Source organism: Meriones unguiculatus, chromosome 17 (genome assembly GCF_030254825.1).
Source record: "Meriones unguiculatus strain TT.TT164.6M chromosome 17, Bangor_MerUng_6.1, whole genome shotgun sequence".
Lineage (NCBI taxonomy): Eukaryota > Metazoa > Chordata > Mammalia > Rodentia > Muridae > Meriones > Meriones unguiculatus.
The window spans coordinates 16,599,640-16,625,875 of NC_083364.1; the positions used below are offsets into that span (position 1 = coordinate 16,599,640).

Sequence of the window (26,236 nt, forward strand, 5' to 3'; positions counted from 1 at the left end):
GACGGCTCTATTAATTAATCTGTGAGCGCTTACTTGCACAAATAACTACAGTCACCGCCGATTCCTAGCGTGATCTTTTCGTTTCTGGCGCCCGACGGCGTTATTTCGCATGCACAAACCGACTCCGACCCCTCTACGTGAAAAGTGGTTCGGTCCTGCCACTTTAAATACCGGCCGAGCGAGGTTGGCGTTTGTGCTCGCTTCGGCAGCACATATACTAAAATTGGAACGATACAGAGAAGATTAGCATGGCCCCTGCGCAAGGATGACACGCAAATTCGTGAAGCGTTCCATATTTTGCGCCCTCAGCCGGGAACACGCACGCCTGCCCGCCAGGAGGGGGCGCCGGGTCCCTGCGGCCGCGAGCCGCAGTGTGGACGCCGGGACCTGAACTCGGGACCTCGGCAGGGCCAGCCGTGTCTCCCGCCCCCCGGGACCGGCGTCGCGGGGACAGGGTTGGAAGGAGGCAGTCTGTCGTTGTTTGATTATTTTTCTTTTCCCACCGCTTCAGAGTTCCCGGGCTGAGCCCCGGGGCAGCCGGAGCGGGCGTCGGGCCCCCTCGGGGGCGCTGGGAGCCGGACGCGGCGGCCGGGCGGAGGCTCGGGGACCTGCCCGGCGCGCGGGCGGGGGTCCCGGGCGGCTGCGGCCGCAGGAATCCGGCGCCTCCGCGCCTTATAAGGGCATTGGCTCGGGCAGCCAATCGGCGGCGGGGGCGGCGCTCGGCCTGGCCCGGGCCGTCGCCCCCGCCGGTCCCACCGCCGGTGCCTCCGTCCGCCCGTCCCGCGCCGGCTCCCGCGCCATGAGCTGCACGCAGTTCAACAAGGGCCCTTCCTACGGGCTCTCGGCCGAGGTCAAGAACCGGGTGAGTGCGCGCAGGGCGCGGGCCTCGAACGCGCGGACCGCCGCCGAAGCGGGGCCAGGGTGGCTGGGCTGCGCCCTGACGGCGGGGGGGGGGGGCCCAGAGGGTGCTCCGGGTGCTCCGAGGAGCGGCGGGGGGCCCGGGGGTGCTCCGGGGAGCGGCGGGGTCCGGGGTGGCCCCCGCGTCCTCCGCATCCCGGGGGGCTCTCCTCCAGCCTGGTCCCTGGACCTCTCGCACCCCTTGGGGGGTCTCCCCGCGCCCTGAGCTCCCCGAGGGACGTAGGTAATACAGGCCGCGCGTAGAGTAAGCGAGCGGGCGGGCGGGCGAGCTGGGGGTGCGGGAGGACCCGGCTCCCCGGCTCCCCACCCCCCTACCCCCACCCCAGTTACCTGCCCAAACTTCCCTTTTCCCCCAGCCGCTGAGGTTGGGGACAGGAGGGGCGGGGCCGGCGGCTTCCTTCACAGGGTGTGGCCCCCTGGCAGGACTTAAACCGGCCAGGCGCCGATTTTAGGGAGATGGACATTTCTGGAGGGCCACACAGCCCTCCACAGCCTGACCCCAGACTCAGGGGAGCTCGGGCCTGACGCTCGGAAACCTTCCAGGTGGATCTGCCACCACACACACCCACCTGGCACCTGGGAATGCAGACCTCAGAGTCAGCAAGCCGGGCAACCTGCCTGGGCACGCTGAGCTGCCAGTGGCCCGAGAGGCAGAGCTGCTTCCCTGCACTCTTAGGAGTCACCAGTATTGCCCTCCTAAGTCGCTGTCTGAGTTCCCACCCGCCTTGCCCTGTGCCTGCAGGGCTGGCTGGGCGCCTCCCTGGAACAGAGAAAACAAGACACAGATAGATCTCAGGAAAGCCCCCAGGATGGAGCGGTTAGGAGCTGGGGGTGTAGCTGGGGGACAGGTCCGTGTGAGCGACACCGGGGACCAGGGCTCAGGTTCCCTCCGAGGAGCTGGGGAACGCAGAATGGCCTCGACCAGCCCGCAGGGGTCACAGAAGGCTTGCATCTTCCGCTGGGAGGGGAGACCCGGAGATCCTTCTGCCCGACCTGCGTGCCTCAGTTTACCCCCGGCTGACCCATATCCGGTGGGGGTTCGTTCAGTCCCGTTGAGGAGCCTGACCACTGGGGAACAGCTGGTCCTGATTTAGACCCGGGAGGCCACCACATTCCTGGTAGTTTGTGGCCGGGCGGGCAGGAATGCGCTGAAGGGCAGTGGGGGAGGGAGGTGGCCGCAGTGGGCAGGACTGGGCCCAGTCCTCCTCCTTGGTCCTCAGAGCTGCTAGGGATGTAGCCCAGCTGAACCAGGCACCCTGCTCTCCTCCCCCCGCCCCCCGTCCTGGCTCATTCCTGCAGGACAGGGTGGCTCCTGGGTGTGGGAGCAGCTGGCCATGGCGGCCTCCTCCTTTGTCCACCCTGCACCCAGCTAATCCTACTTCAAAGGGTTTAAAAAGACAGGAATGGGGAAGAGGGCTCCCGTCAGCAGACCCTTAGACACAAATCCCAGATGGGCCCAGGCGAGGTAGGGAAACGGGCTGGAGGTGGCGGTGCATGCCTTTAATCCCAAGCACTCGGGGTTAGGGTATAGGTTAAAAAGAAGTAATCTACAAACCCTAATAAATACAGGAGGCATAATTAAAAAAAATAATAAAAAGCCGGGTGGGGTGCACGGCTCAGCCTGTGATCCCAGCACTCAGCAGGCAGAAGCAGGTGGATCTCTGGGTTCGAGGCCAGCCTGGTCTATAGAGTGAGTTCCGGGACAGCCAGGGCTACACAGAGAAACCCTGCCTCAGGGGGTGGGGTTGGGGGACTGAGGCTTGGAGAGCTGAGAGTCGACTGTGGTTCTCCGTGTGGCAGGGGCAGCTCTCCTGGGTCCTCCTAGTCCCCCGGGAAGGATGGAGAAGGACCCATTCTCCCTATGAGAGGGTCTGCCGCAGGAGTGCTAAGGGCTCCCAGTGTGGCCTGGGATGCTGCCCGCCGCAGGGGCGGGCAGGTATGAGCCCGTGGGAAGTTAGTGAGTCGGGAGCATCTGGGGCTTTAACCCAGTCAGGTGAGGACAGGCCTCCGGGGGAGGCCCACCAGCTGGAATATTGCTCGGCCATGAAAAGGAACGAGCCTCCAGCACTACAGTGCGTGGAGAGCCTTCTGGGCGGTGTCCTCAGAGAGGAGAGAAGCCCTCCGCTTACAGAAAGTGCCCAGAGTGAGGGGTGGGGGTGGAGGAATGGGGCGAGCGCAGCAGTGGGCAGAGAGTGCTGACCCCGCATGCTCCTCACGGTGCGGTGCATGGCCTCTGCGCTGGCTGGGGAGGAGGAGGCAGGTGGTCAGGGAGCTCTTCAGCCGCCTGTTCCTCCTCTTCCGCCGTCCCTGGCCTCGAGCCTCAGAAAGCTGCTGCGGGGCCTTCAGCACCCCGTCTCAGCACTATGCTCTCTGCTCCTCCAGCTCCTGTCCAAATATGACCCCCAGAAGGAAGCCGAGCTCCGAGGCTGGATAGAGGGACTCACAGGCCTCTCCATTGGCCCCGACTTCCAGAAGGGTCTGAAAGATGGGGTCATCCTCTGCACGTGAGTGTTGACAAGCACACGGACCTCAGCCTGAGCTCTCCGCGCTGTAGAGCTGTTGTGGGTCTCTGCTTTCTGTTTTTCTTTTTCTTGCCTTTTGTTTTTCGTTCTCTCAGCTTATTGTGATGTCTCGATATTTTATTTTAGGGTTTACTTTATTTTTTATTTTTTTAAATAAGATTTATTATGGATACAGCATTCAGCCTGCACGTGTGCCTGTGTACCTGATCTCACTGTAGATGGTTGTGAGCCACCATGTATGTGGGTGCTGGGAATTGAACTCGGGACCTTTGGAAGAACAGCCAGTGCTCTTAAGCTCGGAGCCAGTTTATTTTTATTTATGTTTTTGCCTGTGTGCCCGTGTTTATGCGCACAGGAGTGCATTTCCTGCAGAGGCCAGAAGAGGGGGCTCTGATCCCCTATAGCTGGCCATGAGCCGCCTGATGTGGATGCTGGGAAATGAACCCAGGGGCCTGGAACATGCACCCTTAAGTTCTGAGCCCTCTGCTCAGCCCCTCATTGCCCTTTCTCGCCCCATGTCTCTCTGTCCCTGTCTGGTGTTTCTTTACAGTATTGTATTCTCTCTACGCCCTGGCTGTGAGCATTCTCTTTCCTTCTGGAAATTTCTCCATGTCATTTGGACACAGTTGTGCACATGAAAAAAATATAATCAAAATTCCCCAGTTTTCTTAAAACTCCATGGTTCAAGATTACATTCTTAGCATCCATGGTCAGCAGATTTGTTTGGCGGGTGAGGGGAAACTGAGGCTGGGAAGCGGCAGTGAGGTTGCCCAGGACACCAATGGGGTCATGGGTCATCTCTTCCCAGACTCATGAACAAGCTGCAGCCGGGCTCTGTCCCCAAGATCAATCGTTCTATGCAGAACTGGCACCAGGTGAGTAGCTGACAGGCGGAGGGTGGGAACAGCCCGCCCAGCCCCTGTGGGGTCTGTGGTCCCCGCTCACCACCCTGCCCCTGTCGCCCCCAGCTGGAAAACCTCTCCAACTTCATCAAGGCCATGGTCAGCTACGGCATGAACCCCGTGGACCTGTTTGAGGCCAACGACCTGTTCGAGAGTGGGAATATGACGCAGGTGCAGGTGTCTCTGCTTGCCCTGGCGGGAAAGGTGAGTTCCGGCCGGGCCGCCTAGCATCACGCAGTCCAGAGGCGCACAGCGAACCAGACACACCCAGGTCGCTCCGGCCGGGCTATGGTGCTGCACGCCTTTAATCCCAGCACTCGGGAGGCAGAGGCAGGCGGATCTCCGTGAGTTCGAGGTCAGCCTGGTCTACCGAGCGAGTTCCAGGTCAGCCAAGGCTACACAGAGAAACCCTGTCTTGAAAAAAACAAAACAAAACAAAACAAGCATCAGTGCACCTGATGCAAGAGGAGAATTTGGTGTGGAGAATCTGCTGGGGAGGCCGGGGGCCCAGCACTTAAGGCTGAAGGGCACAGCAAGGCTGCTGCATGTAAAGAGGCGTGGGCTGTTCAGGAAGAAGGGGGGACAACAGAAGTCTCTTCTGTGGACCTGGATTGAGGGCCTCGGCTCCCCTCATCCTTGACGTAGGCCAAGACCAAAGGACTGCAGAGTGGTGTGGACATCGGGGTCAAATACTCGGAGAAACAGGAGAGGAACTTTGATGACGCCACCATGAAGGCCGGCCAGTGCGTCATCGGGCTGCAGGTGGGTGCCACGGCAGCCTGGACCCTGATCCCCTGATCTCCAGGGAGGCTCCAGAGCCTGGGAGGGGGGCACACCCTAATCCCCCCACTGCTTCCCTCAGATGGGCACCAACAAATGTGCCAGCCAGTCCGGCATGACGGCCTACGGCACCAGGCGACATCTCTATGACCCCAAGAACCACATCTTACCACCCATGGACCACTGCACCATCAGCCTCCAGATGGGCACCAATAAGTGTGCCAGCCAGGTGGGTCCTGCCCCGGACACCCGGGCTGTGGCCCGAACTGTGCATGCTTGTAGAAGTGGCAGCCCTGCTCTGTACCTCAGTTTCCCCCAAATGTCAACCCCCCCCCATAGTCTCACTTTTTTATTACGTTGTGGGTATGTCCATGAGGTTTTGGGGAAGTCTCTGTTCCTGGTGAAAGAGCTTCCTAGCTGGCAAGGAGAATGTGGGACATTGAGGCTTAGAAATGGACAATATAAATCTGTTTTATTTTTGTGCAGAGGACTCCTGACTATGTAGCTCAGGGTATCTTTGAGCTAGCACCAGGCCTCCCGCCACAGCCTCCCGAGTGCCAGGGTATCTGGAGCCCCCCAGCAAGGCTCAGTGTCTAGAGCGTTCTCCTAGCGTGGGTGAGACCCTGCCTTCTGTCCTTGGCATTCACACACGTCATCCTCAGAAAGTGGGGGCAGGAGGATCAGGAGTTCAGTCACCCTCGACTACACAGAGAGTTTGAGGCTAGCCTGTGCTACACGAGAGCCCCAGACTCAAAAGAAACAAAAGAAGGTTTTCACTGAAGCTTTGGAAGCCCTTTTGGGAATTCCCTTTGGGGGGCATACTGAGGGAATGCAGGGTTCCCCTCCTGAGCCCCACTTTACCTCTCCGCGCTGATGCCCGTCTTCCGTCCCCAGGTGGGCATGACGGCTCCGGGGACCAGGAGGCACATCTACGACACCAAGCTGGGCACTGACAAGTGCGACAACTCTTCCATGTCCCTGCAGATGGGCTACGCGCAGGGCGCCACCCAGAGCGGCCAGGTCTTCGGGCTGGGGCGCCAGATCTATGACCCCAAGTACTGCCCGCAGGGCCCAGCCGCCGACGGGGCTCCGACCACCAGTGACAGCAGGGCTGAGGCCCCCGAGTACCTGGCCTACTGCCCGGAGGAGGCCGGCTACTGAGCACCCAGGGGCTAGCTCCTTGCCTCAGCATCCTGCGTGGGGTTTGGGGCTTTTGTTGTTGTCTGTTTCTGTGTTTTCATTGTGTTGTTTTTTTGAAACTGGGCCTTACTTTGTAGCCCTCTCTGGCCTGGAACTCGCTGCAATCCTCCTGCCTCAGCTTCCCGAGGGCTGGGATGACAGGCTCCCCCCTACACACACACCCATCGTGCCTTGCTTCTTTCCCAGGATTGATTCAGCAGGCAGGGAACATGGGGGTCCTTGCTGGGGTAGCCAGCAGGCTGTGGGAGAGGGTGGCCCCAAACAGTTTCCTGTTTCTTCATCTCTTCCGCATGAGCTTGTGGTTTGCGGACCCGTGGAAACTGCAGGTAGTGTCAACGAAATAAAACAAGGGGTTTTGTGTTTTGTTTGTCCCCATGCGGGGTGGGGGGAGGCATGGGTGTGCACCGGGCCTTTAACCATACCGCAGGCATACTGAGGGGCTGCATTTGCTTTCCCAAGACCCTCAGACCCCACCCCCCAGTGCCCAGTGAGGAAATTGAGGCAGGCCAGACCCAACCACACCTGCAGCCCTTCCTGGTTCCTGCTCTCGCTTCCGCTGCCCGTCCGCCTCCAAAAGTGCTGCACGTGACCCACAGGGGCCCCTGAGCTGCCAGATAATGTGAAATTCTGTGGACCAAAACCAATAAAAACCTCTGTTTCTAAGAGTAAAGGGTATTCCTGACGGTGGGGGGGGGCTGTTTAGAAGCAGGGGAAAGCTCTGCACAAAAGTCAGGGGGCAGGAGGGGCAACGGAGGCCCGGTTGGATGAGTGACCCGAGGTCAGGACTAGGGTGGAGGAAGAGGCTGAGTCTCCCTCACCAGCCTTCTTCAAATTCCTATACATACCCAAACCCCGACTCTAAAGCCCTCTTTCCAACTCTCCCCCTTCCCGGGACCTTCAGAGGTATGGATCTGCACGCCCCTTCCTCTGCGCTCACTGCAGTTTGCGCTCACTGCAGTTTCATGAAATAAATCAGACTTTTTTTTTCTTTTCCCGAGAGTTGGAAACATCCGGGAAGTCTGCTCAAAATTCGGGCAACTATTGATTCTAAGCTTAGAATATTGGGCCACCATCCGACTCTGAAATCACCTAGACCCGAGGATACTGTCAAAATGAACGAAGAAACGGACGCCGTGGGACCTCCATTCTGGGGATGGGACGGGTGGTAGAAGTCTGCCTGGCGCCTGGAAATGGGCATGAGGCCCTAGCCAGGTCCGCCCTGCCCACCTAAGGAGGCCCCACATGAAGGACGGCAAGAACAGACTCCGGGAGTCCTTGCGGGGAGGAGACGGGAATGTCCTGCCGTGCGGACCCGCCGCTCCGAGGTGTAAACTCACGGGGTGGGGATCTCCCGTTATCCCCCACGAGTCGTGACGTCCCCGTGAGCCAACGTGATGCAGCAAGAAACCGCGCGGTCCCTTTAAGGAACCCGGCTCGGCGCGCCCGGCTGTGGGCCCGCCTCCTCCAATAGCAAAGCCTCGCGAGTGGCAGCTGCACTATCCAATAGTAGCGTCAGGGGCGGGGCCTGGCGGCCCAGCACTGGGTCGCGAAGGGCGTCGTCCGCGGTTGACCCGGGCTCCTCTTAAAGGGCCCGCGTCCTCCCGCCGCTGCCGGGCGGAGCGAAGGTGGATGGAGTTGGGGGGCCTCGGAATGGTGAGGAGGACCCCGAGAGGGTGGAAGGTGGAGCTTGGAGGACTGGGGGCGCCGCGGGGTGAGGGTGGGCGGAGTCACATTCCCCGATAATTAGGGGTTTCGGGCAAGCCCCTGTCCTCCCTCACCCTTCCTTCCCACTCCCGCGAGTGTGGGAAAAAAATGGATCACCGCTTCTCCCTACCCTGAGAACCATCTGGTCGCCTCGGGGGACCCTCGCCACCCAGCACCCGAAGCTCCCCACTTTCCAAATGAGACCGGGCTCCCCCCCCAAAAAAAAATCCCCAATCCCACTGTGAAAAAGAAGGAAGGCTCCGAGTGCGCCAATTCCCGTGTGGACGGAGAGACTTCGGCAACCTGCGCTGTCAGCCTCATCGGAACCACGAGGGGGGCCACGGACAGCTCTGGGGGGATAGGCGGGCTGGCCCGCCCGGACCCCGCCGGGGGTCCTCTGACCTCTTCCTTTGGCACCGGAGGGCCGGTCCTCGGTCGCCTCCGGTTTCCTTGGGAGCGTGAGTTTGCCCCTTTCTGGGCCTCAGTTTCCCTCTCTGTAGAAATGGGGGCCTGGCGGGAGGACAGGAGACGAGGCTCGCCGCGGGTCACCGGGGGCTAACGGACCCGAGAGCGGGTCCCGGAAGAGGCCAGTGGTGCAGCCGCGGCCCCGGGGCTCAAGCCAAGCTCCGCCCCCAGAAGGCCCGCGGGGTCTCGGGGACCCCGGCCTGCAGCCTTCCGGGAGCGAGGCCGTCCCGGCCAATGAGCCGCGCGGACGGCTGCGCGCAGGGCTCCCATTGGTGGCTCCCGAGGGCGCGCCTTCAGGGCGCCCGAGCTTTGCGGGGCCCGGGCCCGCCGCAGCCCACCCCTGCCCTGTCCTCTCCGCAGAGTCACCATGGCCCTCTGCACACAGCTGATGCTCCTCCTGTGGAAAAACTACACCTACCGACGGAGACAACCGGTAACGCCCGGATGTGCAGGCGCGGGGCGGTGCCCGGCGCCCGGCACGCCCCCCCACCGTCTCTACACCCTCTGCCCCCCAGGTCCAGCTTCTAGTGGAGCTGCTGTGGCCCCTTTTCCTCTTCTTCATCCTGGTAGCGGTCCGCCACTCCCACCCGCCACTGGAGCACCACGAATGTGAGAGCCAGCGGGTGTGGTGGGAGGGGCGCGCCTGTCCTGCGCTGCCTGGAGCTGAGCCGTGGGGCGGGAGGCCTCACCCTTCCCCGGCTGATCGCGCAAGTGAGGGCGACTCCGAGCAGATGCCCTGCCCCCCCTCCCCCATCCCACAGGCCACTTTCCAAATAAGCCATTACCGTCGGCGGGCCCGATGCCTTGGCTGCAGGGCCTCGTGTGCAATGTCAACAACTCCTGCTTTCGACACCCGACGCCGGGCGAGGAGCCGGGGGTCCTGAGCAACTTTAAGGATTCCCTGTGAGTAAACGGGGCGGGGGGGGGGGCTGGCCGGCCAGGAAGGTGGGCACTCGTAAGGCCCCGCCTCCCTTCCCTCCTCTGCACCCAGGATCTCCAGGCTCCTCGCCGACGCCCGCACAGTGCTGGGGGGCCGCAGCATCCGGGACATGCTGGCTGCCCTGGGGAAACTGATGCCCCTGCTCAGCGTCGGAGGCGGAGGTTGGAGAGCCGGAAGAGGGAGCCCTTGGCTCGGCTGTGACTCGGGCAGGGGTCGGGGAGGGGCCACCCAGGCTGAGCTCCGCCCAACGTTAGCATCTTTGCCCCTCAGCCTGGCCACGGGAGAGTAACCAAACTTCGGTGACCACGAAGCTCCTGGAGAAGATCCTGCAGCGGGTGAGGAGGGGCTGGCGTGCGGAGGGCTCCCATTCCCCATTTGTGAAAGGGGGTGGGAGGGACTCGCTGGGGCCCCGTGGGTGGGGCGCTCACACACCAGGCAGAATGAAGCCGCGCCGCTCAGGTCTAGCTCCTCTGGCCTCAGCACTCAGGAGGCGAATGAAGGAGGCTCAGGCGTCCAAGGTCATCCTTAGCCTGAGGACTACTGAGCAGCCCCCCCCCCCCTCCCCGGCCTCCGCCACCCTTGCTGTCTTCTCCACAGGCGGCCCCGGAACCCGTGCTGGGTCAAGCCGAGGATCCCATGAAGAAGTTCTTGGATGCTAGCCGAGATCTTACCCAGGAGGTGAGAGGCCCCAGCCAGCCTCTACCCTGGCCAGGAAGCAATAAGTAAACGGGGAATGGGAGGGGACCCAACAGGAGCTCCTGACTGGGCCCCTGCCCTGGTTCAGACTCCAAGCTGGAAAAAGCTGTGTGTGGTGGCGCATCCCTGTCATCCCTCCGGAGGTTAGGTGGGAGAACTGGGACGGTGAGGCTAGCCTGGGCTACCGAGCGAGCCATTCTCTCAAGCGAAACAACAAAAACAAACCAAGACAACGAACAAAAGGGCTGGTTCCGTGGCTCAGTGGGCAGAGGGCTCGTGGCTAAGTTGGATCAATTGCCTAGCATGCCTAACTCCTCATAAACCAGGATGGTGACACACTCCTGTCCTTCCAATGCTTGGGGGGTAGAGGCAGGTCATCCTTGGCTACATAGCAAGTAAGGCCAGCCAGCCACCTGAAACCCTGTTTAACAAACAAAAAGACCCAAAGCCAGGTGTGGTAGTGCACGCCTGTGATCCCAGCGGTCGAGAGCAGAGGCAGGCAGATCTCTGAGTTCAAGGCCAGCCTATTCTACAAAGTGAGTCCAGGACAGCCAAGGCTACACAGAGAAACCATGTCTTGAAAAAACAAGACCAAACAAACAAACAAACAACCCCCCCAAAAAAGAAAACCCAAATAAACAAAGGGTGGTTTGCAGCCCTTGGTGACCTTTCCACAGCTCCTGACGCTGCCCAGCCTGATGGAGCTCCGGGCTTTGCTGCGGAGGTCCCGAGGGTCGGCTGGTTCTCTGGAGCTGGTTTCTGAGGTCCTCTGCGGTAGCAAGGGGCCCAGCAGACCTGGGGGCCTCTCCCTCAACTGGTACGACGTCAACCAGCTCAATGAGTTCATGGGGCCAGAGGTGGCACCTGCCTTGCCTGACAACAGCCTCAGTGAGTCAGGACAGCCGAGCTGGGTTCCCCGTGGGGCTGATGGAGGGCAGAGGGGCGCGGTGGGGCCTCATGCTGCCCCCCTCCCCTCATCCCAGGCCCTGCCTGCTCTGAGTTCATGGGCATGCTGGATGACCACCCTTTGTCTCGACTGCTTTGGAGGCGCCTGAAGCCGGTGCTCCTCGGGAAAATTCTCTTTGCACCTGACACCAACTTCACCCGGAAGCTCATGGCTCAGGTGAGATGGAGGAGCCGGTGGCGGGGGACAGCGCTCTACACTGTACCCTTAGTCAGGAGGCCAATAACAATGAATAAGCCTTAGTTGAGGGGTTAGGGTAGAATTGCCTAGCATCCCCGTGTGAGGGGCTGGGTGGGGTCAGGGGTGGAGGCTCCGCCTAGAATCCCCAGGGAAGGGCTGAGGGGCGTGGTCCTTGCCTAGGAATCCCTGGTTAGGCATTTGGGCCTTGTGACTCAGGGTTAGAGCCCTTGCCTAGAATCAATCCTCCAGTGAGAAACTCTGGGGCAGGTCTCGATGGTTATGGGGTCATGTGGTATACACCGGGCTCTGGGCTCTATCTCTAGAACTCAAAATACCAAAAAGGTCCCCTTCCCCAAGATAGGGTTTTTATGTATAACAGAGCCCTGGCTGTCCTGCACTCGCTTTATAGAACAGGACAGCCCCGAAAGGCGCCCGAGTGCTGGGACTAAAGGCATGTGCCGCCTCGCCCGGTCCCCTTAATGTGTATGTATGTAATATAGACATGGGAAAACGAGTTAAAGTGGAGGCCACACAAGCCTAGGATTCCAGCACTAAGGACGTTGAGGCAAGGGCGTCTGGAGTTCCAGCCTAAGCTACAGGGGGACGCTGATGTGGAGGTGCACACAAGCCCGGTGTTTGGGGGGCAGAGGCAAGCGGATCTGTCTGAGTTCCAGGTCAGCCAGGGTGCACAGTGAGACCTGACGATGATAAGGAGAAAAGCGGTCCTGGCGCAGGCACCAGGGCTCGGCTGGGGCCAGAGCAGATGCAGGCACCAGGGCTCGGCCGGGGGCAGAGCGGATGCGGGAACACTGCCTCGGCTGACCTCGGCTGCCCACTCACAGGTGAACCGGACCTTCGAGCGGTTGTCTCTGTTGAGGGACCTACACAAGGTCTGGGAAGCGCTGGGACCCCAGATCTTGAGCTTCATGAATGACAGTTCCAACGTGGCCTTACTTCAGGTGGGCCGGAGTGGAAGTGGCCACTTCCTGGCTGTGGTATGCAGATCAGAAAGGGTGGGTGGAGCCCTCCTCCTCCTCCTCACTCATCGTTTTCCCCTTTGCCAGAGACTGCTGGAAGTGGAGGGCACGGGGCCGAGGCAGGAGACACCCCGAGGCCAGGAGCAGTTAGAGGCTGTCAGAGACTTCCTGGACCCCAGCAGGGGTGGCTACAGCTGGCAGGAGGCCCATGCGGACATAGGACGCCTGGCAGGAATACTGGGCAAAGTCATGGAGGTGAGGGGCTGCCCTAGAGGGTGGAGGGCGTCTTTCCCCGGTGGCCTGAAAGGGACCAGCAGCAAACCCTGACCTAGAGGATGGAGCACAGAAGGCACCAGAGCTTCGTTTATGTCTGAAGAGGAGGGGCCAGGGCTGAGGGATCCGTGTCCTCCCACAGTGTGTGTCCCTGAACAAGCTGGAGGCCGTGCCCTCAGAGGCGGCTCTGGTGTCCCGCGCCCTGGAGCTGCTGGGTGAGCACCGCCTCTGGGCGGGCATCGTCTTCCTGAGCCCGGAGGACCCTCTGGAGCCATCCGAGCTGTCATCTCCAGCGTTGGGTCCTGGCCACCTGAGATTCAAGATTCGGATGGACATCGATGATGTCATGAGGACCAATAAGATCAGGGACAAGTGAGGGGGAGCTTCAGTGGTGGCACCCGGGTGCGGTGGACGGGGTCAGGACCGGGACGATTGGAGGTGATCGATGGCCAAGGCTCGGGGATGAGGCGGGAGGGCGCTAGCCAAGTGCAGCAGGAGGCTAGCCTGGCAGGAAGAGGGGCTGCCCAAGTGCGGAGACGGGGAGCTGAGAGGCCACTGCTGAATCTGGAAAGGAGAGGGCTGAGTGTGGTGGACGGGCCCCCGAGGTCGTTCACGGCCGCCTAGCCCACCTGATGAATCTGGTGTCTCCCAGGTTTTGGGACCCAGGTCCGTCAGCGGACCCCCTCATGGACCTCCGGTACGTGTGGGGCGGCTTCGTGTACCTGCAGGACCTGCTGGAGCAGGCGGCCGTGCGCGTGCTGAGCGGCAGGGACTCCCGCACGGGCCTCTATCTGCAGCAGATGCCATACCCGTGCTACGTGGACGATGTGTGAGACACCCCAGCGTTCTGTCCGGGCGCCGCGGCTCGGAGGGAGCCCGCATGGGACCCGTAGGGGGCTCAGGGGCTCCCCTTAGAGAAACAAAGTGGCTTGTGCTGGGATGTGGGAGGGGACGCCGGCTGCGGAGCCTGAGACCCCGGCGTGACCCGCGCGCCTGCGCGCCCCCCCCCCACCCCAGCAGGGGACCTCCAGCCGCACTGTCACCCACCCTAGGTTCCTGCGCGTGCTGAGCCGGTCTCTGCCGCTGTTTCTCACTCTGGCCTGGATCTATTCGGTGGCGCTCACCGTGAAGGCCGTGGTGCGCGAGAAGGAGACGTGGCTGCGGGAAACCATGCGCGCCATGGGGCTGAGCCGCGCGGTGCTCTGGCTCGGCTGGTTCCTCAGCTGCCTGGGGCCCTTCCTGGTCAGCGCGGCCCTGCTGGTGCTGGTGCTCAAGGTGACCGGTCCCCGACGGTCCCCCCGGGGGCGTGGAGCTTGGGGCGCGCCTCCCTAGCCCCCATGTCCGAACGGGGTCCTGAAAGAGCTGTGCTGGTCCCAGCTCGGGGACATCCTCCCTTACAGCCACCCGCTCGTGGTCTTCCTCTTCTTGGCGGCCTTCGCGGTGGCCACGGTGGCTCAGAGTTTTCTGCTCAGCGCCTTCTTCTCCAGGGCCAACCTGGCAGCAGCCTGTGGGGGCCTGATCTACTTCTCGCTCTACCTGCCCTACGTGCTGTGCGTCGCCTGGCGCGAGCTCCTGCCCCTGGGTGGCCGTGTAGCTGCGGTAAGGGAACCTTCCGACGGGGGAGGGGACAGACAGGTGGAGCCAGCCCTCCGACCCACCCCTCTCTCCCCAGAGCCTGCTGTCCCCCGTGGCCTTTGGCTTCGGATGCGAAAGCCTGGCTCTGCTGGAGGAGCAGGGGGACGGGGCCCAGTGGCACAATGTGGGCACAGGCCCCTCGGAGGACGTCTTCAGCCTGGCGCAGGTGTCCGCCTTCCTGCTGTTTGACGCCGCTCTCTACGGCCTTGCCCTCTGGTACCTAGAGGCTGTATGCCCAGGTGGGCCATAGGGGAAGCGGCTCCGGGTGGGCAGCAGACTGGAGGCGGAGCTGGAGCATGCCCGGCACCAGGAGAGATGCAGGGTGGTCTCTGGGATACCGGGCTCGTATTGGCCAGTGTTGGCGAGAGGGCGGGACCTTGTGGCCCCCTGCTGTCGGCGGTCTGGGAGCAGCCCGCCCCGGGCTGGGTGGAGCTTCCTGCTGCGGGGCTCCGTCGCTGGCCCAGCGCGCCAGAGCCCACGTGTTAGGGCGTCTCCGGGATAGCGGGGTCCTGGAGGTACAGCTCCTAGCTGCTGCTGCCTCTGAGGAGCGAGCAAGGAGTAGGCAGGGCTTCCTAGCCACTCTTCCCGGATGCCCTGATTTCAGGCTCGCAGCCCGGAAGTTCTCACGTCTCCTGGGTGTGATTAGTCTAACCTGAGTGTCGCTTTCCACCAGGCCAGTATGGGATCCCCGAGCCGTGGAATTTCCCCTTCCGGTGGAGCTACTGGTGTGGGCCTGGACCTCCGCAGAGTTCTGGCTTGGCCCCAGCCACGCAAGATCCCAACGGTGAGGCCCCATGGCTGTAACCCTTGATGGTTTTGACGCTCCTGTTTTCCCAAGAGAAAAACAGCCTGCAGCTCAATCCCCTGGACACTCCAGACTCCCAGGCCGCGGCTGCATCCGCTCGCGAGCCTCCCAGAGCCTTGTGCCTGCCAAGCACGCATTCTACCACCGTGTGCCATCTCTGCAGGGTCCAGGCAGGGGCTCCATCTCTGAGCCACACCCCCGCCGGACGCTTTTCATTTTGAGACAGGGTCTCACCAAAGTTGCCCACCTTAAACTCGAGCCACCTTCTTCACCTTGCAGAGCAGCTGAGTAGGCTGGTGTTCAGACCTACACCACCATGCCCATCCCCCTTAACCCTTAAAGGACCGACATTCCACTGGCCAGCTCTGAGCCCCCACCCCACCCGCCCACAGCTGACCCCGCCTTCCCTCTACAGTTCTGGTGGAGGAGCCCCCACCCGGCCTGAGCCCTGGTGTCTCCATTCGAGGCCTGAAGAAGCATTTTCGAGGCTGCCCACAGCCAGCTCTGCGAGGGCTCAGCATTGACTTCTACCAAGGCCACATCACTGCCTTCCTGGGCCATAACGGGGCTGGCAAGACAACCACGCTGTGAGCTGCCAGCGATGATGCTGTTTTTTCAGGCCTCAGTTTCCCCATCTATTCCATAGGCGCTGGGGTTGGAGGATTCCCAGGTGTACAGAGTTCCTGGGAGCCTGTCCCCCTCCCCTAAAAGGGGTACACGGCACCCTTCTCCCTGGGCCCACATGTGCCCTATGAAGGGCCCCTCCTCAGATCCCCCTCACCCACAGGTCCATCCTGAGTGGTCTCTTCCCGCCCAGTGCTGGCTCAGCGTCCATCCTGGGCCATGACGTGCAAACCAACATGGCAGCCATCAGGCCCCACCTGGGCATCTGCCCACAGCACAATGTGCTGTTTGACATGTGAGTCCTGGTGGGCTTGGAGGGAGGCGCGGAAGGGGGCTGGCGTCGTGTGAGACACCCACCAAGAGTGGAGCCGCCGCTCCTCACCCCTGGCCGCAGGCTGACCGTGAAGGAGCACGTGTGGTTCTACGGGCGCCTGAAAGGCGTGAGCGCAGCCGCCATCGGCCCCGAGCAGGAGCGCCTGATCGAGGATGTGGGGCTCAGGCCCAAGGGGGACACGCAGACACGCCACCTCTCCGGTGAGCCGGCCTAGAGAGGCCCCCTCCTTGGGGCGGGGGAATGTGGTAGGACATCCGGGGCCCAGCCAGGGCACTCGGCAGGAAGGGACACCACGGCCCTGCGCAGAGCTGGGTGGTCGCTCTCTCCACCCAGGCGGAATGCAGCGAAAACTGTCGGTGGCCATTGCCTTTGTGGGCGGCTCTCGCGTGGTCTTCCTGGATGAGCCCACCGCCGGCGTGGACCCCGCCTCCCGCCGGGGCATTTGGGAGCTGCTACTTAAGTACAGAGAAGGTAACAGCCGCAAGACGGAATGGAGTGGCCTGCGCTCCCCTCGGTCTCTGCTTGAGGGACCAAAAACGCTCCTGACGGAAGAGCTTTGTGACGATGCCGGGGATGGGGTTTGGAGTTTGCTGCGTTGGGTGTGGCGATTCCCGGGTGCTGCTGCTTAGATAAAGACCCGGTGAGCCCCGCAGTTCACATGGGTTGGGCCCCTGTGTCCAGGGAGAACGCTGATCCTCTCCACTCACCACCTGGATGAGGCAGAGCTCCTGGGAGATCGAGTCGCCATGGTGGCAGGTGGCTCTCTGTGCTGCTATGGGTCCCCGCTTTTCTTGCGCCGACACTTGGGCTGCGGTTACTATCTGACGCTGGTGAAGAGTTCTCAATCCGTTGTCACCAGTGACTTGAAGGTAAGGGCTAGAGCCAGGCCCTGACCCTGTCCCCACCTCTGTCCTGATGAGACGAACCATTCTCTTTCTCTGAAGGGAGACAGGGGGGACCCCAGACGGGAGCAGAAGCCAGAGAGCAAGGGCAACATGGCAGGTGAGACCGGGTCAGGGAACCCCCAAGGGAAGGGCCGGGGCAGCAGCCACTTAACTCAAGACCCCAGGCTGGACCTCTGTCCTGCCGTGACCCCTGGCCCCAAAGCTCTTAACCCTTACTCTGCCCACAGAGACAGCCTTCACCGGAGGAACCTTGGACAGGGGCAGCCAGGCCCCAGCTCCTGACACAACCCCGGCCAGCGCAAGTACAGCCCCCCTACTAGAGCTAGTGCGTCGTCATGTGCCCGGCGCACAGCTGGTGGAGGAGCTGCCCCATGAGCTGGTGCTGGCATTGCCATACGCGGGTGCCCTGGACGGCAGCTTTGCCATGGTCTTCCACGAGCTGGATCGACAGCTGGAGGCACTGGGGCTCACCGGCTACGGGATCTCGGACACCAGCCTGGAGGAGGTGTGGGGCCTGTTGGGATTTTGATGGATGAATGGGAGTCTGTTTGTGAATGGCAAAGGGCGACTCCAGAGCGGACGATGGGTCTTAGGGAAGGTGGGTAGAGCTTGGAGGTCCCTTGAGGTCTGGAGGGGGGAGCGTGAGCATCCCCCTGTGAGGCGCTTGCTCCTTTTCCGCAGATCTTCCTGAAGGTGGTAGAGGACGAATGCAGAAGAGGTAGGTCGGAGCTCTGTGGCCCTTCACCCTGCCCCTCACTGCAGAACCCTGAGCTGCTTCTGGCAACAAGCCATCCCTTCGAATTCTGTTGTCCATTCGCCCCGAGGCTGTGGCTTCGGTTTGCCTGGAAGCGAGACCCTGTCCTCAACCCTGAACCTCCTCGCCTCCACAGGCGGTGACTCCAGACAGCAGCTGCACCCACGCTCGGCCACTCTGCAGCCCCCCACAGGGCCAGAGGCATCATCCCAGGAGAACGGGGAGCTGGGTGAGTCTCCGCCGTGCCCACCACTCCCCCCGGCCCCCCACTCCCAAGGTCCCGGAGCTTACCCTCCCATCCCCCACAGCTAAGCTGATGCTGGGTCCCCAGACCCCACAGAGCTCTGCACCCAACATCACCCAAGTGCAGGGATGGACACTCACCTGCCAGCAGCTCCGGGCTCTGCTCCACAAGCGTTTCCTGCTCGCTCGGCGCAGCCGCAGGGGTCTGTTCGCACAGGTGCTGAGGCCCGGCGCTAAGGAGGACGGGTGGCCGTCCTGGGGGTCTGCTGTCCGTGTGTGCGCCCAGTGAGCCCTCCCTGCTGTCTGCAGGGGGTGCTGGGGAGCCACTGGGGACAGGGCCAGATGTGTGGAGGTGGACCCTGACAACACTGTCCCCCAGATCGTGCTGCCCGCCCTGTTTGTGGGCCTGTCCCTGCTCTTCAGCCTCATCGTGCCTCCTTTCCACCAGTACCCGCCCCTGAAGCTCAGCCCCGCTATGTACGGCCCCCAGGTCTCCTTCTTCAGGTGGGTGCTGGGCACAGCGGGTGGGACTGGGCGGGTGGTGGACGGCCGCTGTCACAGTGCTGACCCGTTTCCCTGCAGTGATGATGCCCCCGGGGACCCCAACCGGGTGAAACTGCTGGAGGCGCTGCTGGGGGAGGCCGGGCTGCAGGACCCCAGTGCACAGCCTGCCTGGTGAGGCCCGCCCAGCCAACTCTCCTTGGCTCTTCACCCCCTTGGCATTGCCTCAGTTTCCTCCCAGGCTCTCTCTGCTGTCTGTGGAGGGTCTCGGGGAGCCATGGGAGGTGGTAGAGCTGGAGCAGGGTACACTGTGTGGAGGTGGTGGTGCCTCCTTTCCTGGCCTTGTTAGTGCCAGGGGCTGCCTCAGTTTCCTCTCTTGATCCGCCTGCATTTCCCTGTCTGGGCTTGTCTTGATTTTCCCCTGAGCTCCAGCCTCCGTTTTCTTGCCTGGGTTCTGGCCTCAGTTTCCCTCCACAGCCTCTTGCCTCTGTGCCCCTCGGTCCCTGGTGTGGTTCCTCCCTCATCTCCCTGGGCTGTGGGATCTGCGTCTCCTAGCGCTGCCTTGGCCTTGGCCGGCACTCACGGCCCTTCCCGGCTCCACAGGGGATCCGAGTGCACACACTCCCTCCCTTGCCGCTTCTCGGTCCCTGAGGTCCCCGCAGAGGTGGCCAGAGTCCTGGCCAGCGGCAACTGGACTCCCGAGTTTCCTTCCCCAGCCTGCCAGTGCAGCCAGCCTGGAGCCCGCCACCTGTTGCCCAATTGCCCGGCTGGGGCTGGGGGCCTGCCGCCACCCCAGGCCGTGGTGGGCTTCGGGGAGGTGGTCCAGAACCTCACCGGCCGGAATGTGTCTGACTTCCTGGTGAAGACGTACCCCGGCCTGGTGCGCCGCGGGTGAGCGGCCGGGCTCCTCCGGGGAGGTTGGCTGGGTTCCCGTGCCCCACACACCCTGCCCATTTGACTGAATTACTCTGCTCCCTGTGTGTCCCGCCCACAGCCTGAAGACTAAGAAGTGGGTGGACGAGGTCAGGTGAGGAGGGACCCGGTTTGGGAAGCTGTGTCTGTTCTTCCCCGCGCCCTCCGCTCGCCTACCTGCTCCCCCGGCCCCTCACTCTCCCTGTCTTCACCCCAAACCATTTTTCAGATATGGGGGCTTTTCCCTGGGAGGCCGAGACCCAGACCTGCCCTCAGGGCATGAGGTGGTCCGCACAGTGGCAGAGATCCGAGCACTGCTGAGCCCCCAGCCTGGCAACGCCCTAGACCATGTCCTGGACAACCTCACTCAGTGGGCCCTCGGTCTTGATGCCCAGAACAACCTTAAGGTGGGGCTGGCAGCCGGGAGTGGCCGGGGGAACCCGAGGCCACACGCACTCGGGACCTCATGGCCCTTGCTCCACGCAGATCTGGTTCAACAACAAGGGCTGGCACGCCATGGTGGCCTTCGTGAACCGAGCCAACAACGCGCTTCTACACGCCCTCCTACCACGGGGCCCCGGCAGCCGTGCCCACAGCATCACGACGCTCAACCACCCCTTGAACCTGACCAAGGAGCAGCTGTCTGAGGTCGCGCTGTGAGTCCATGTATTTACGCTCAGCGGTCGTGTTGTTCAGGGTTGGAGGGGGCTGGATTAGAGCCTTGCCTGTGCCCTGGGCTGGTGACAAAATGCCCTACCACCACCAGAAAGGCCAGGCAGGGTGGTGGCACAAGCCTTTAATTCAGGCACACAAGGGGCAGAGGCAGGCAGACCTCTCGAGTTTGAGGCCAGCCTGGCTTACGCACACAGAGAGTTCTAGGTTATAGATGGACACTCTGTCTCAAGGAGGAAACAGAGACAGCAACCTGGTCTACAGAGTGAGTTCTAGGAAAGCCAGCCCTCTCTTAAAAAAAAAAAACAGAAACAAAAAAAGAAAGGAGAGAGATGCTTTCACACTGAGAAACATCAAGTCACCCAGCATCTTGTCCCACTTTTACCAAAAAACCCAGACCCCAGAGACCTCAGCATCATGACCCACAGGCTTCTGGCCCAGGCCACCATGCTTTGGACCCGACCAACGAGCAGCTGTGTGACCCATTGTTGGCTCTGAGCCCGCCCTGACCTCTCTCCCACAGGATGGCTTCCTCGGTGGATGTTCTTGTGTCCATCTGTGTGGTCTTCGCCATGTCATTTGTCCCAGCCAGCTTCATCCTGGTCCTCATAGAGGAACGTGTCACCAGAGCCAAGCACCTGCAGCTGGTCAGCGGTCTGCCCCAAACACTCTACTGGTTTGGCAACTTCCTCTGGGACATGGTATGTGTGGCTGACTGCCTGGTAGGGGTGAAGAGAGGGGAGGGGAGGCACAGCCCCTGGCCCTCTGAGCTACTGACCTCCTGTCTTGGACACAGTGTAACTACTTGGTGGCAGTTTGCATAGTGGTGCTCATCTTCCTGGCCTTTCAGCAAAGGGCCTACGTGGCCCCAGAGAATCTGCCTGCCCTCTTACTCTTGCTACTGCTGTATGGGTGAGAGCCCCTGCCCCTTTGGGTTTATTCCTCTGAGGTGGGGGGAGAAGAGGATTCATAGTAACTGAAGAAGAAAACTTGGAGGTCCAAGAGGACATCAACAATGATGAAATTCAGGGATTGGAGAGGTGGTTCCCATGGTTAAAAACACTGGGTGCTCTTTCAGAGGACGCAGGTTCAGTTTATAGAACCCACATGGCAGCACTCAGCATTCTGTAGCTTCAGTTTCAGGGGATCTGACAACCTCCTCTGACCGCCACAAGCACCCTTTGTGTACATGATGTATGTAGAAGCAGCAAATATTCATACACATAAATAAAAATAAATCTTAAAAAAAAGGCCAAAATGGTGGCTCACACTTTTAATTCCATCTCTTGGGAAGCAAAGGCAGGTCAGTCACCGTGAGTTCAAGACAACCTGGGCTACATAGTGAGAACAAGTAAGAAACAGTTATATAGTTAGAATTGTGAGCTGAGTCACTGTGGCCTTAAAAGCTCATCGCATCTGGGCTCATAACACAAATCTGAGGTGTGGCTGTCCTTGGAACCACCCAGAATGTAAAGTCACTGGTGGCACCTGTCACCCTTTCCTCCCAGCTGGTCTATCACGCCACTCATGTACCCAGCCTCCTTCTTCTTCTCCGTGCCCAGCACGGCCTATGTGGTGCTCACCTGCATCAACCTCTTCATTGGCATCAACAGCAGCATGGCCACTTTTGTGCTGGAAATGCTGTCAGATCAGGTGGGACCTCTTCACAAAACCCGGGGCTGGGGCTGAGTTAGTGGGCACTGTTGGGCTTAGCTGCTGATTTCCTAGGTTTTACCTGCCCTGAACAGGACCTGCAAGAAGTGAGCCGGATCCTGAAGCAGGTGTTTCTCATCTTCCCCCACTTCTGCCTCGGCCGCGGGCTCATTGACATGGTGCGGAACCAGGCCATGGCGGACACCTTTGAGCGCTTGGGTGAGAATGTCTGTCGGATGGGGACTGTGAACAACACCACTTCCAAACTGAGGCGTAGGGGATGGGAACACATTGCCTTTAAGTGAACAATGTTATGTGGCACAAAAAAAAAAAACGATGTCAAATTAAAGGTGAAGAAAAAGCTAATTAAAGAGTCATATCCTGAAAGATCCGTGACCACACATGAAGGAGGATTCGAGACCTAATAGTCTAAAGTTAGTTACACTCTAGCAGTACAGGTCTTCGTCACTGTTCTTGAGTCTAGGGGGGAAACTCAGTCCTTCATGTTCCCACAGGAGACAAGCAATTCCAGTCACCCCTACGCTGGGACATCATTGGCAAGAACCTCCTGGCCATGGTGGCCCAGGGGCCCCTGTTCCTGCTCATTACCCTCCTGCTCCAACACCGACACCGCCTTCTGCCACAGTCAGTGGGGTCAGGTGAGGGCGGCAGGGGCCAGCATCCTTCCCTGGGTCTATCCTCCCGTGTCCATCCTCAGACCGAAAGTGAGACTGCTGCCCCCCCTGGGGATGGAGGATGAGGACGTGGCTCGAGAGCGGGAGCGGGTGACCAAGGGGGCTACCCAGGGGGACGTGCTGGTCCTCAGGGACTTGACCAAGGTAGGCACAGGGTAGGCGAGTGCCCGGGTAGGGGTGGCGTGGGTACTCCATCCTTCTCAGGGAGCTGCACCCCTTCAGGTGTACCGTGGGCAGAAGGGCCCAGCTGTGGATCGCCTGTGCCTGGGGATCCCCGCTGGGGAGGTGAGTGCAGAGCAGAGAACCCAGTCCCGGGCCCATCGAGGTTGCAAGTACTGAGTGCTTCCTCCCTGCCCGCCCACCCGGCCCCTTGCTATGACCACACTGTGCGTTACTGAGTAAGTGCTGTACACGATCATCTTTCCATGAAGCGCCTCCTGTTGCCTAATCTCTGAACTTGTGTTCGTTTGTGTGGCACTAGAAATTGAACCCAGAGTCTCAGAAGTGCCCAGCGAGGGCTGTACAGCTAAGCCATGCCCCCAGCCCCTCACTGGGGCACTCCAGGCTGGCACTCTATCACAGAACTGTGTCCCTGCTCTTAGCTCCTTATTGAGCCATCAGCCCTCATTAGGCACCTACTGTGTGCCCACACTCTTTAGCACAATCAGTGATCACCAAAGGGCTACTGAGTACCGCTCTGGTGGGGGTCATCTTTATCACGCACCGGCAGCGTGAATCACACCCTTTCTCCATACATGCCTGTACCAAGCACGTCTCAGGTAAAACTTCGTTGGCACCTGTTTCTGCCTTCAAGCACCTACACACAGGCAGAGTCTTTTGCGGGGCTCCGGTTCACTGGCTGCCTAGGGGTCAGAACACATCTGTGAATATGGGGAGAATCATCTTTCGCTACATAGGAGCCAGCCTGGGCTACATGAGACCCCGTCTCCAAAACCACGAATAACTAAAACAGATTGTGTCTCAGATGCCCCAAACCACTCTCTGCTAGATGAGAATTCTGCCCCTCCAGACCCTCTCCCCTGGGCCCCCCCACCTTCCCATGTGTTAGCACTGGGGGGCTGTGGATTGCAGCCCCGGCCTCGGGCTGTAAAGGGTTTGTGGGTTCCTTGCAGTGTTTCGGGCTGCTGGGTGTCAACGGAGCAGGGAAGACATCCACCTTCCGCATGGTGACGGGGGACACGCTGCCCAGCAGTGGTGAAGCCGTGCTGGCAGGCCACAAGTAAGGAGCCCCTTGGAGGGGCCTGTTCACCCCGAACCCTGGTTCGTAACCTGTCGGTCCTGTGAGTGGACACGGTCGTTCACCAGCCCAGTCCCCGCGACCTGCGTCCCTCTGCGCGTGGCCCACGTGCTCTCCGCAGACACCCACGCAGTCCTGCGCGGGTGGCCTGTAAGCGCTTCAGCCTCCTGTCCCCACCCCAGCGTGGCCCGGGAGCCAGCTGCCGCGCACCGCAGCATGGGCTACTGTCCCCAGTCGGACGCCATCTTCGACCTGCTGACCGGCCGGGAACACCTGGAGCTGTTCGCGCGCCTGCGCGGGGTGCCCGATGCCCAGGTCGCCCAGGTGAACACGCCCTGTCCTTGTGCTCGAGGGGGCTCGGCCCCTCTCCGTGTGACCCCGCCCATGCTCACCCGGCCCCGCCCCGCCCCGCAGACGGCAGTCTCGGGCCTGGTGCGCCTGGGCCTCCCTAGCTATGCAGACCGACCTGCGGGGACCTACAGCGGAGGGAACAAACGGAAGCTGGCTACAGCCCTGGCTCTGGTTGGCGATCCGGCCGTGGTCTTCCTGGTGCGTGGAGGTGGTGTCTGAGTGGCACCTGAGTGAGAGGAGGTCTGAGCTTGGGGAGGGGCGGTACCAGAGCTTCGTTTGGCCTTGGCCTGAGCCGGGGAGGTCTGACTCAAGTGTGTTCTAGCTTCGAGCGGAGCTCAGGCTGGCCTTGAGCAGATCAGGGGCGGTCACGGGGGTCCTGCTTGGCTCAGAGTCCGTGTGGCCTTTGCAGGACGAGCCCACCACAGGCATGGACCCAAGTGCGCGGCGATTTCTTTGGAACAGCCTGCTGTCGGTGGTGCGTGAGGGCCGCTCCGTCGTGCTTACGTCGCACAGGTGAGCCCCAGGGCCACACTCGGAAGGGGCGACCCCGAACCTGGGAGGGTGAGAGAGAGCTGCAGGGGCGGGACAGAACACCGCCCCTGAGCGGGCAGGCCGGACCCAGCCGCCCTCACACTGTCGCCTGCAGCATGGAGGAGTGCGAAGCGCTCTGCACGCGCCTGGCCATCATGGTGAACGGGCGGTTCCGCTGTCTGGGAAGCGCTCAGCATCTCAAAGGCAGGTGAGCAAGGCGTGAGGCCCGGCAGGGGTCGGGGAGGCGGGGACTGGGGGATACAGGATCTGATTGGTGCGCCCAGTGTGTGGGCGGGGCTAGAAAGGCTAATCAGGTGTGTGGAGGTGGAGCCTGAAGAGTCGCGGAAGACTGGGCGCAGAGGAGGAGCTTGTGTGTGTCCTGGAGAGGGGCGGGGTGGAGTAGGGGCCGAAGCCCGGCGCGGTGCCCACGCCTGTAATCCCAGCACTCAGGGAGGCAGAGGCAGGCGGATCGCTGTGAGTTCCAGGCCAGCCTGTTCATTGATAGTAGTAAAGGCTACACAGAGAAACCTTGTCTCCGGAAAGAAAAAAGGATGGAGTGTGGGTGAGGTTATATTGTGTACGGACGTGGGTAGGGGCGAAAGGCCGGGCCACACACATAGAGTAATGTGAGGTTTGTAGGTGTGGCATTCTGGAGAATTTAAGGATGGTGTGGGATGTGCGCACTGAACAGAGAGCCATGGTGGCCGGCCTAGGGTATGAAGGGCAGAACCACAAGGCTAGGAGAAAGGGTCATATGTAGGGGTGGGACCAAAGAGAAGAGAGCGGTAGGTGCGCTCAGGGCTAGCTGCAAGGGGCAGAGCCTGGGAAAGTGCATGTATTCAGGGGAGGACTTTCTGGATGGAGTCCAGGGCCTCCAGGCCTGTCGGTCCTTGGAGACACAGGTTTTCTGGGGTCCTTGGGGACACGGGTTCTCTGGTTAGGCGTGGCTCTCAAACAGGGCGGGGTGAGGAGGAATTGGGTCGGGTCCCGGTGCACGTGACAGTCTACCCACAGGTCCAGTGTGTAAGGAGAGCAGCCAGGCTTCTGAAAGCAATGGGCGCCGTGGCCTGCATGCCAACCCCTGTCTCCTGCAGGTTCGGGGCTGGCCACACACTGACCCTCAGGGTCCCACCGGACCAGCCGGGAGCGGCAAAAACCTTCGTCGAGGCCACCTTCCCCGGGGCTGAGCTCCGGGAGGTGCATGGTAGCCGTCTGCGCTTCCAGCTGCCACGTGGGGCCGGATGCAGCCTGGAGCGGGTGTTCAGGGAGCTGGCAGCGCAAGGCCAGGCCCACGGGGTGGAGGACTTCTCTGTGAGCCAGACCACTCTGGAGGAGGTGATGTCGGCCACCGCAAAGGAGCCTGAAGGGGAGAGCGGAGGGCCTCACCACCCTGAGCTAACATCGCCTCCCTCCCATGCCTTTCTGTCCCCTCCATGTCTCTGCCCTGTCAGGTGTTCCTCTATTTCTCCAAAGACCAAGGGGGCGAGGAGGAGGGCAGCCGGCAGGAGACCGGAGCCGGGGAGGTTTCCGCGTCCAGCCAGCGGCACCCCAGCCGTGTCCACGGATTCCTGGAAGACCCCAGCTATGTGGAGACCATGCTCTGAGCATCCCTGCCTTGGGACGGAGTGGCGAAGCACAGACAGAGGGTCTCTGCATGCACTGGTCCCGAGAGCCCTGGGCCCTGGAGGAAATAAAGAGGAACGAGGAGACAACAGTTGTGTGTTTATGTTTTGGGAGCCCTAGCTCTGTGCAGTCTCACTAGTGCATGTGCCATCTGTGCCTGTGCCTGTGGTCTGAGAGGTGATGGTGGCCGTGACAGGCCGGTTGGACCCAGTGCCTGTG

General features: G+C 61.3%; 2 protein-coding genes and 1 non-coding gene across 5 annotated transcripts; all 3 read left to right on the forward strand.

Moving 5' to 3' along the window:
* The first annotated feature begins 193 nt into the window (after window positions 1-193).
* On the forward strand, window positions 194-300 carry LOC132648877 (U6 spliceosomal RNA). Its single transcript, XR_009587263.1, has one exon. It is a non-coding gene; the product is annotated as a U6 spliceosomal RNA (small nuclear RNA).
* A 407-nt stretch (window positions 301-707) lies between these two features.
* Cnn2 (calponin 2) lies at window positions 708-6,992 on the forward strand. The gene is made up of 7 exons (XM_021641809.2): window positions 708-862; window positions 3,301-3,422; window positions 4,249-4,315; window positions 4,409-4,546; window positions 4,988-5,104; window positions 5,205-5,351; window positions 6,017-6,992. The coding sequence occupies exons 1-7, from the start codon at window positions 800-802 to the stop codon at window positions 6,281-6,283; spliced, it is 921 nt and encodes a 306-aa protein (XP_021497484.1). The 5' UTR covers window positions 708-799; the 3' UTR covers window positions 6,284-6,992.
* An 844-nt stretch (window positions 6,993-7,836) lies between these two features.
* Window positions 7,837-26,106, forward strand: Abca7 (ATP binding cassette subfamily A member 7). Of its 3 annotated transcripts, none has more exons than XM_021641858.2 (47): window positions 7,839-7,975; window positions 8,852-8,924; window positions 9,007-9,100; window positions 9,253-9,394; window positions 9,483-9,592; window positions 9,702-9,766; window positions 10,029-10,109; window positions 10,805-11,015; window positions 11,111-11,250; window positions 12,114-12,230; window positions 12,336-12,503; window positions 12,664-12,893; window positions 13,174-13,350; window positions 13,574-13,796; window positions 13,899-14,120; window positions 14,194-14,395; window positions 14,830-14,940; window positions 15,377-15,548; window positions 15,749-15,880; window positions 15,980-16,119; window positions 16,253-16,390; window positions 16,601-16,788; window positions 16,864-16,921; window positions 17,052-17,329; window positions 17,506-17,542; window positions 17,715-17,807; window positions 17,887-18,038; window positions 18,201-18,325; window positions 18,404-18,496; window positions 18,926-19,213; window positions 19,317-19,349; window positions 19,464-19,641; window positions 19,721-19,890; window positions 20,430-20,607; window positions 20,703-20,818; window positions 21,415-21,559; window positions 21,655-21,778; window positions 22,075-22,204; window positions 22,278-22,398; window positions 22,477-22,539; window positions 23,388-23,494; window positions 23,695-23,836; window positions 23,927-24,061; window positions 24,273-24,376; window positions 24,510-24,602; window positions 25,489-25,729; window positions 25,846-26,106. In XM_021641858.2, exons 2-47 carry the CDS (start codon window positions 8,859-8,861, stop codon window positions 25,996-25,998), a joined length of 6,486 nt encoding a protein of 2,161 aa, XP_021497533.1. In that variant the 5' UTR covers window positions 7,839-7,975; window positions 8,852-8,858; the 3' UTR covers window positions 25,999-26,106. The 3 variants fall into 3 exon arrangements, with proteins under 3 accessions (XP_021497535.1, XP_021497533.1, XP_021497534.1); XM_021641859.2 differs by lacking the exon at window positions 7,839-7,975 and adding an exon at window positions 8,018-8,484; XM_021641860.2 differs by lacking the exon at window positions 22,477-22,539 and having other exon boundaries at window positions 7,837-7,975.
* The last annotated feature ends 130 nt before the right edge of the window (window positions 26,107-26,236 follow it).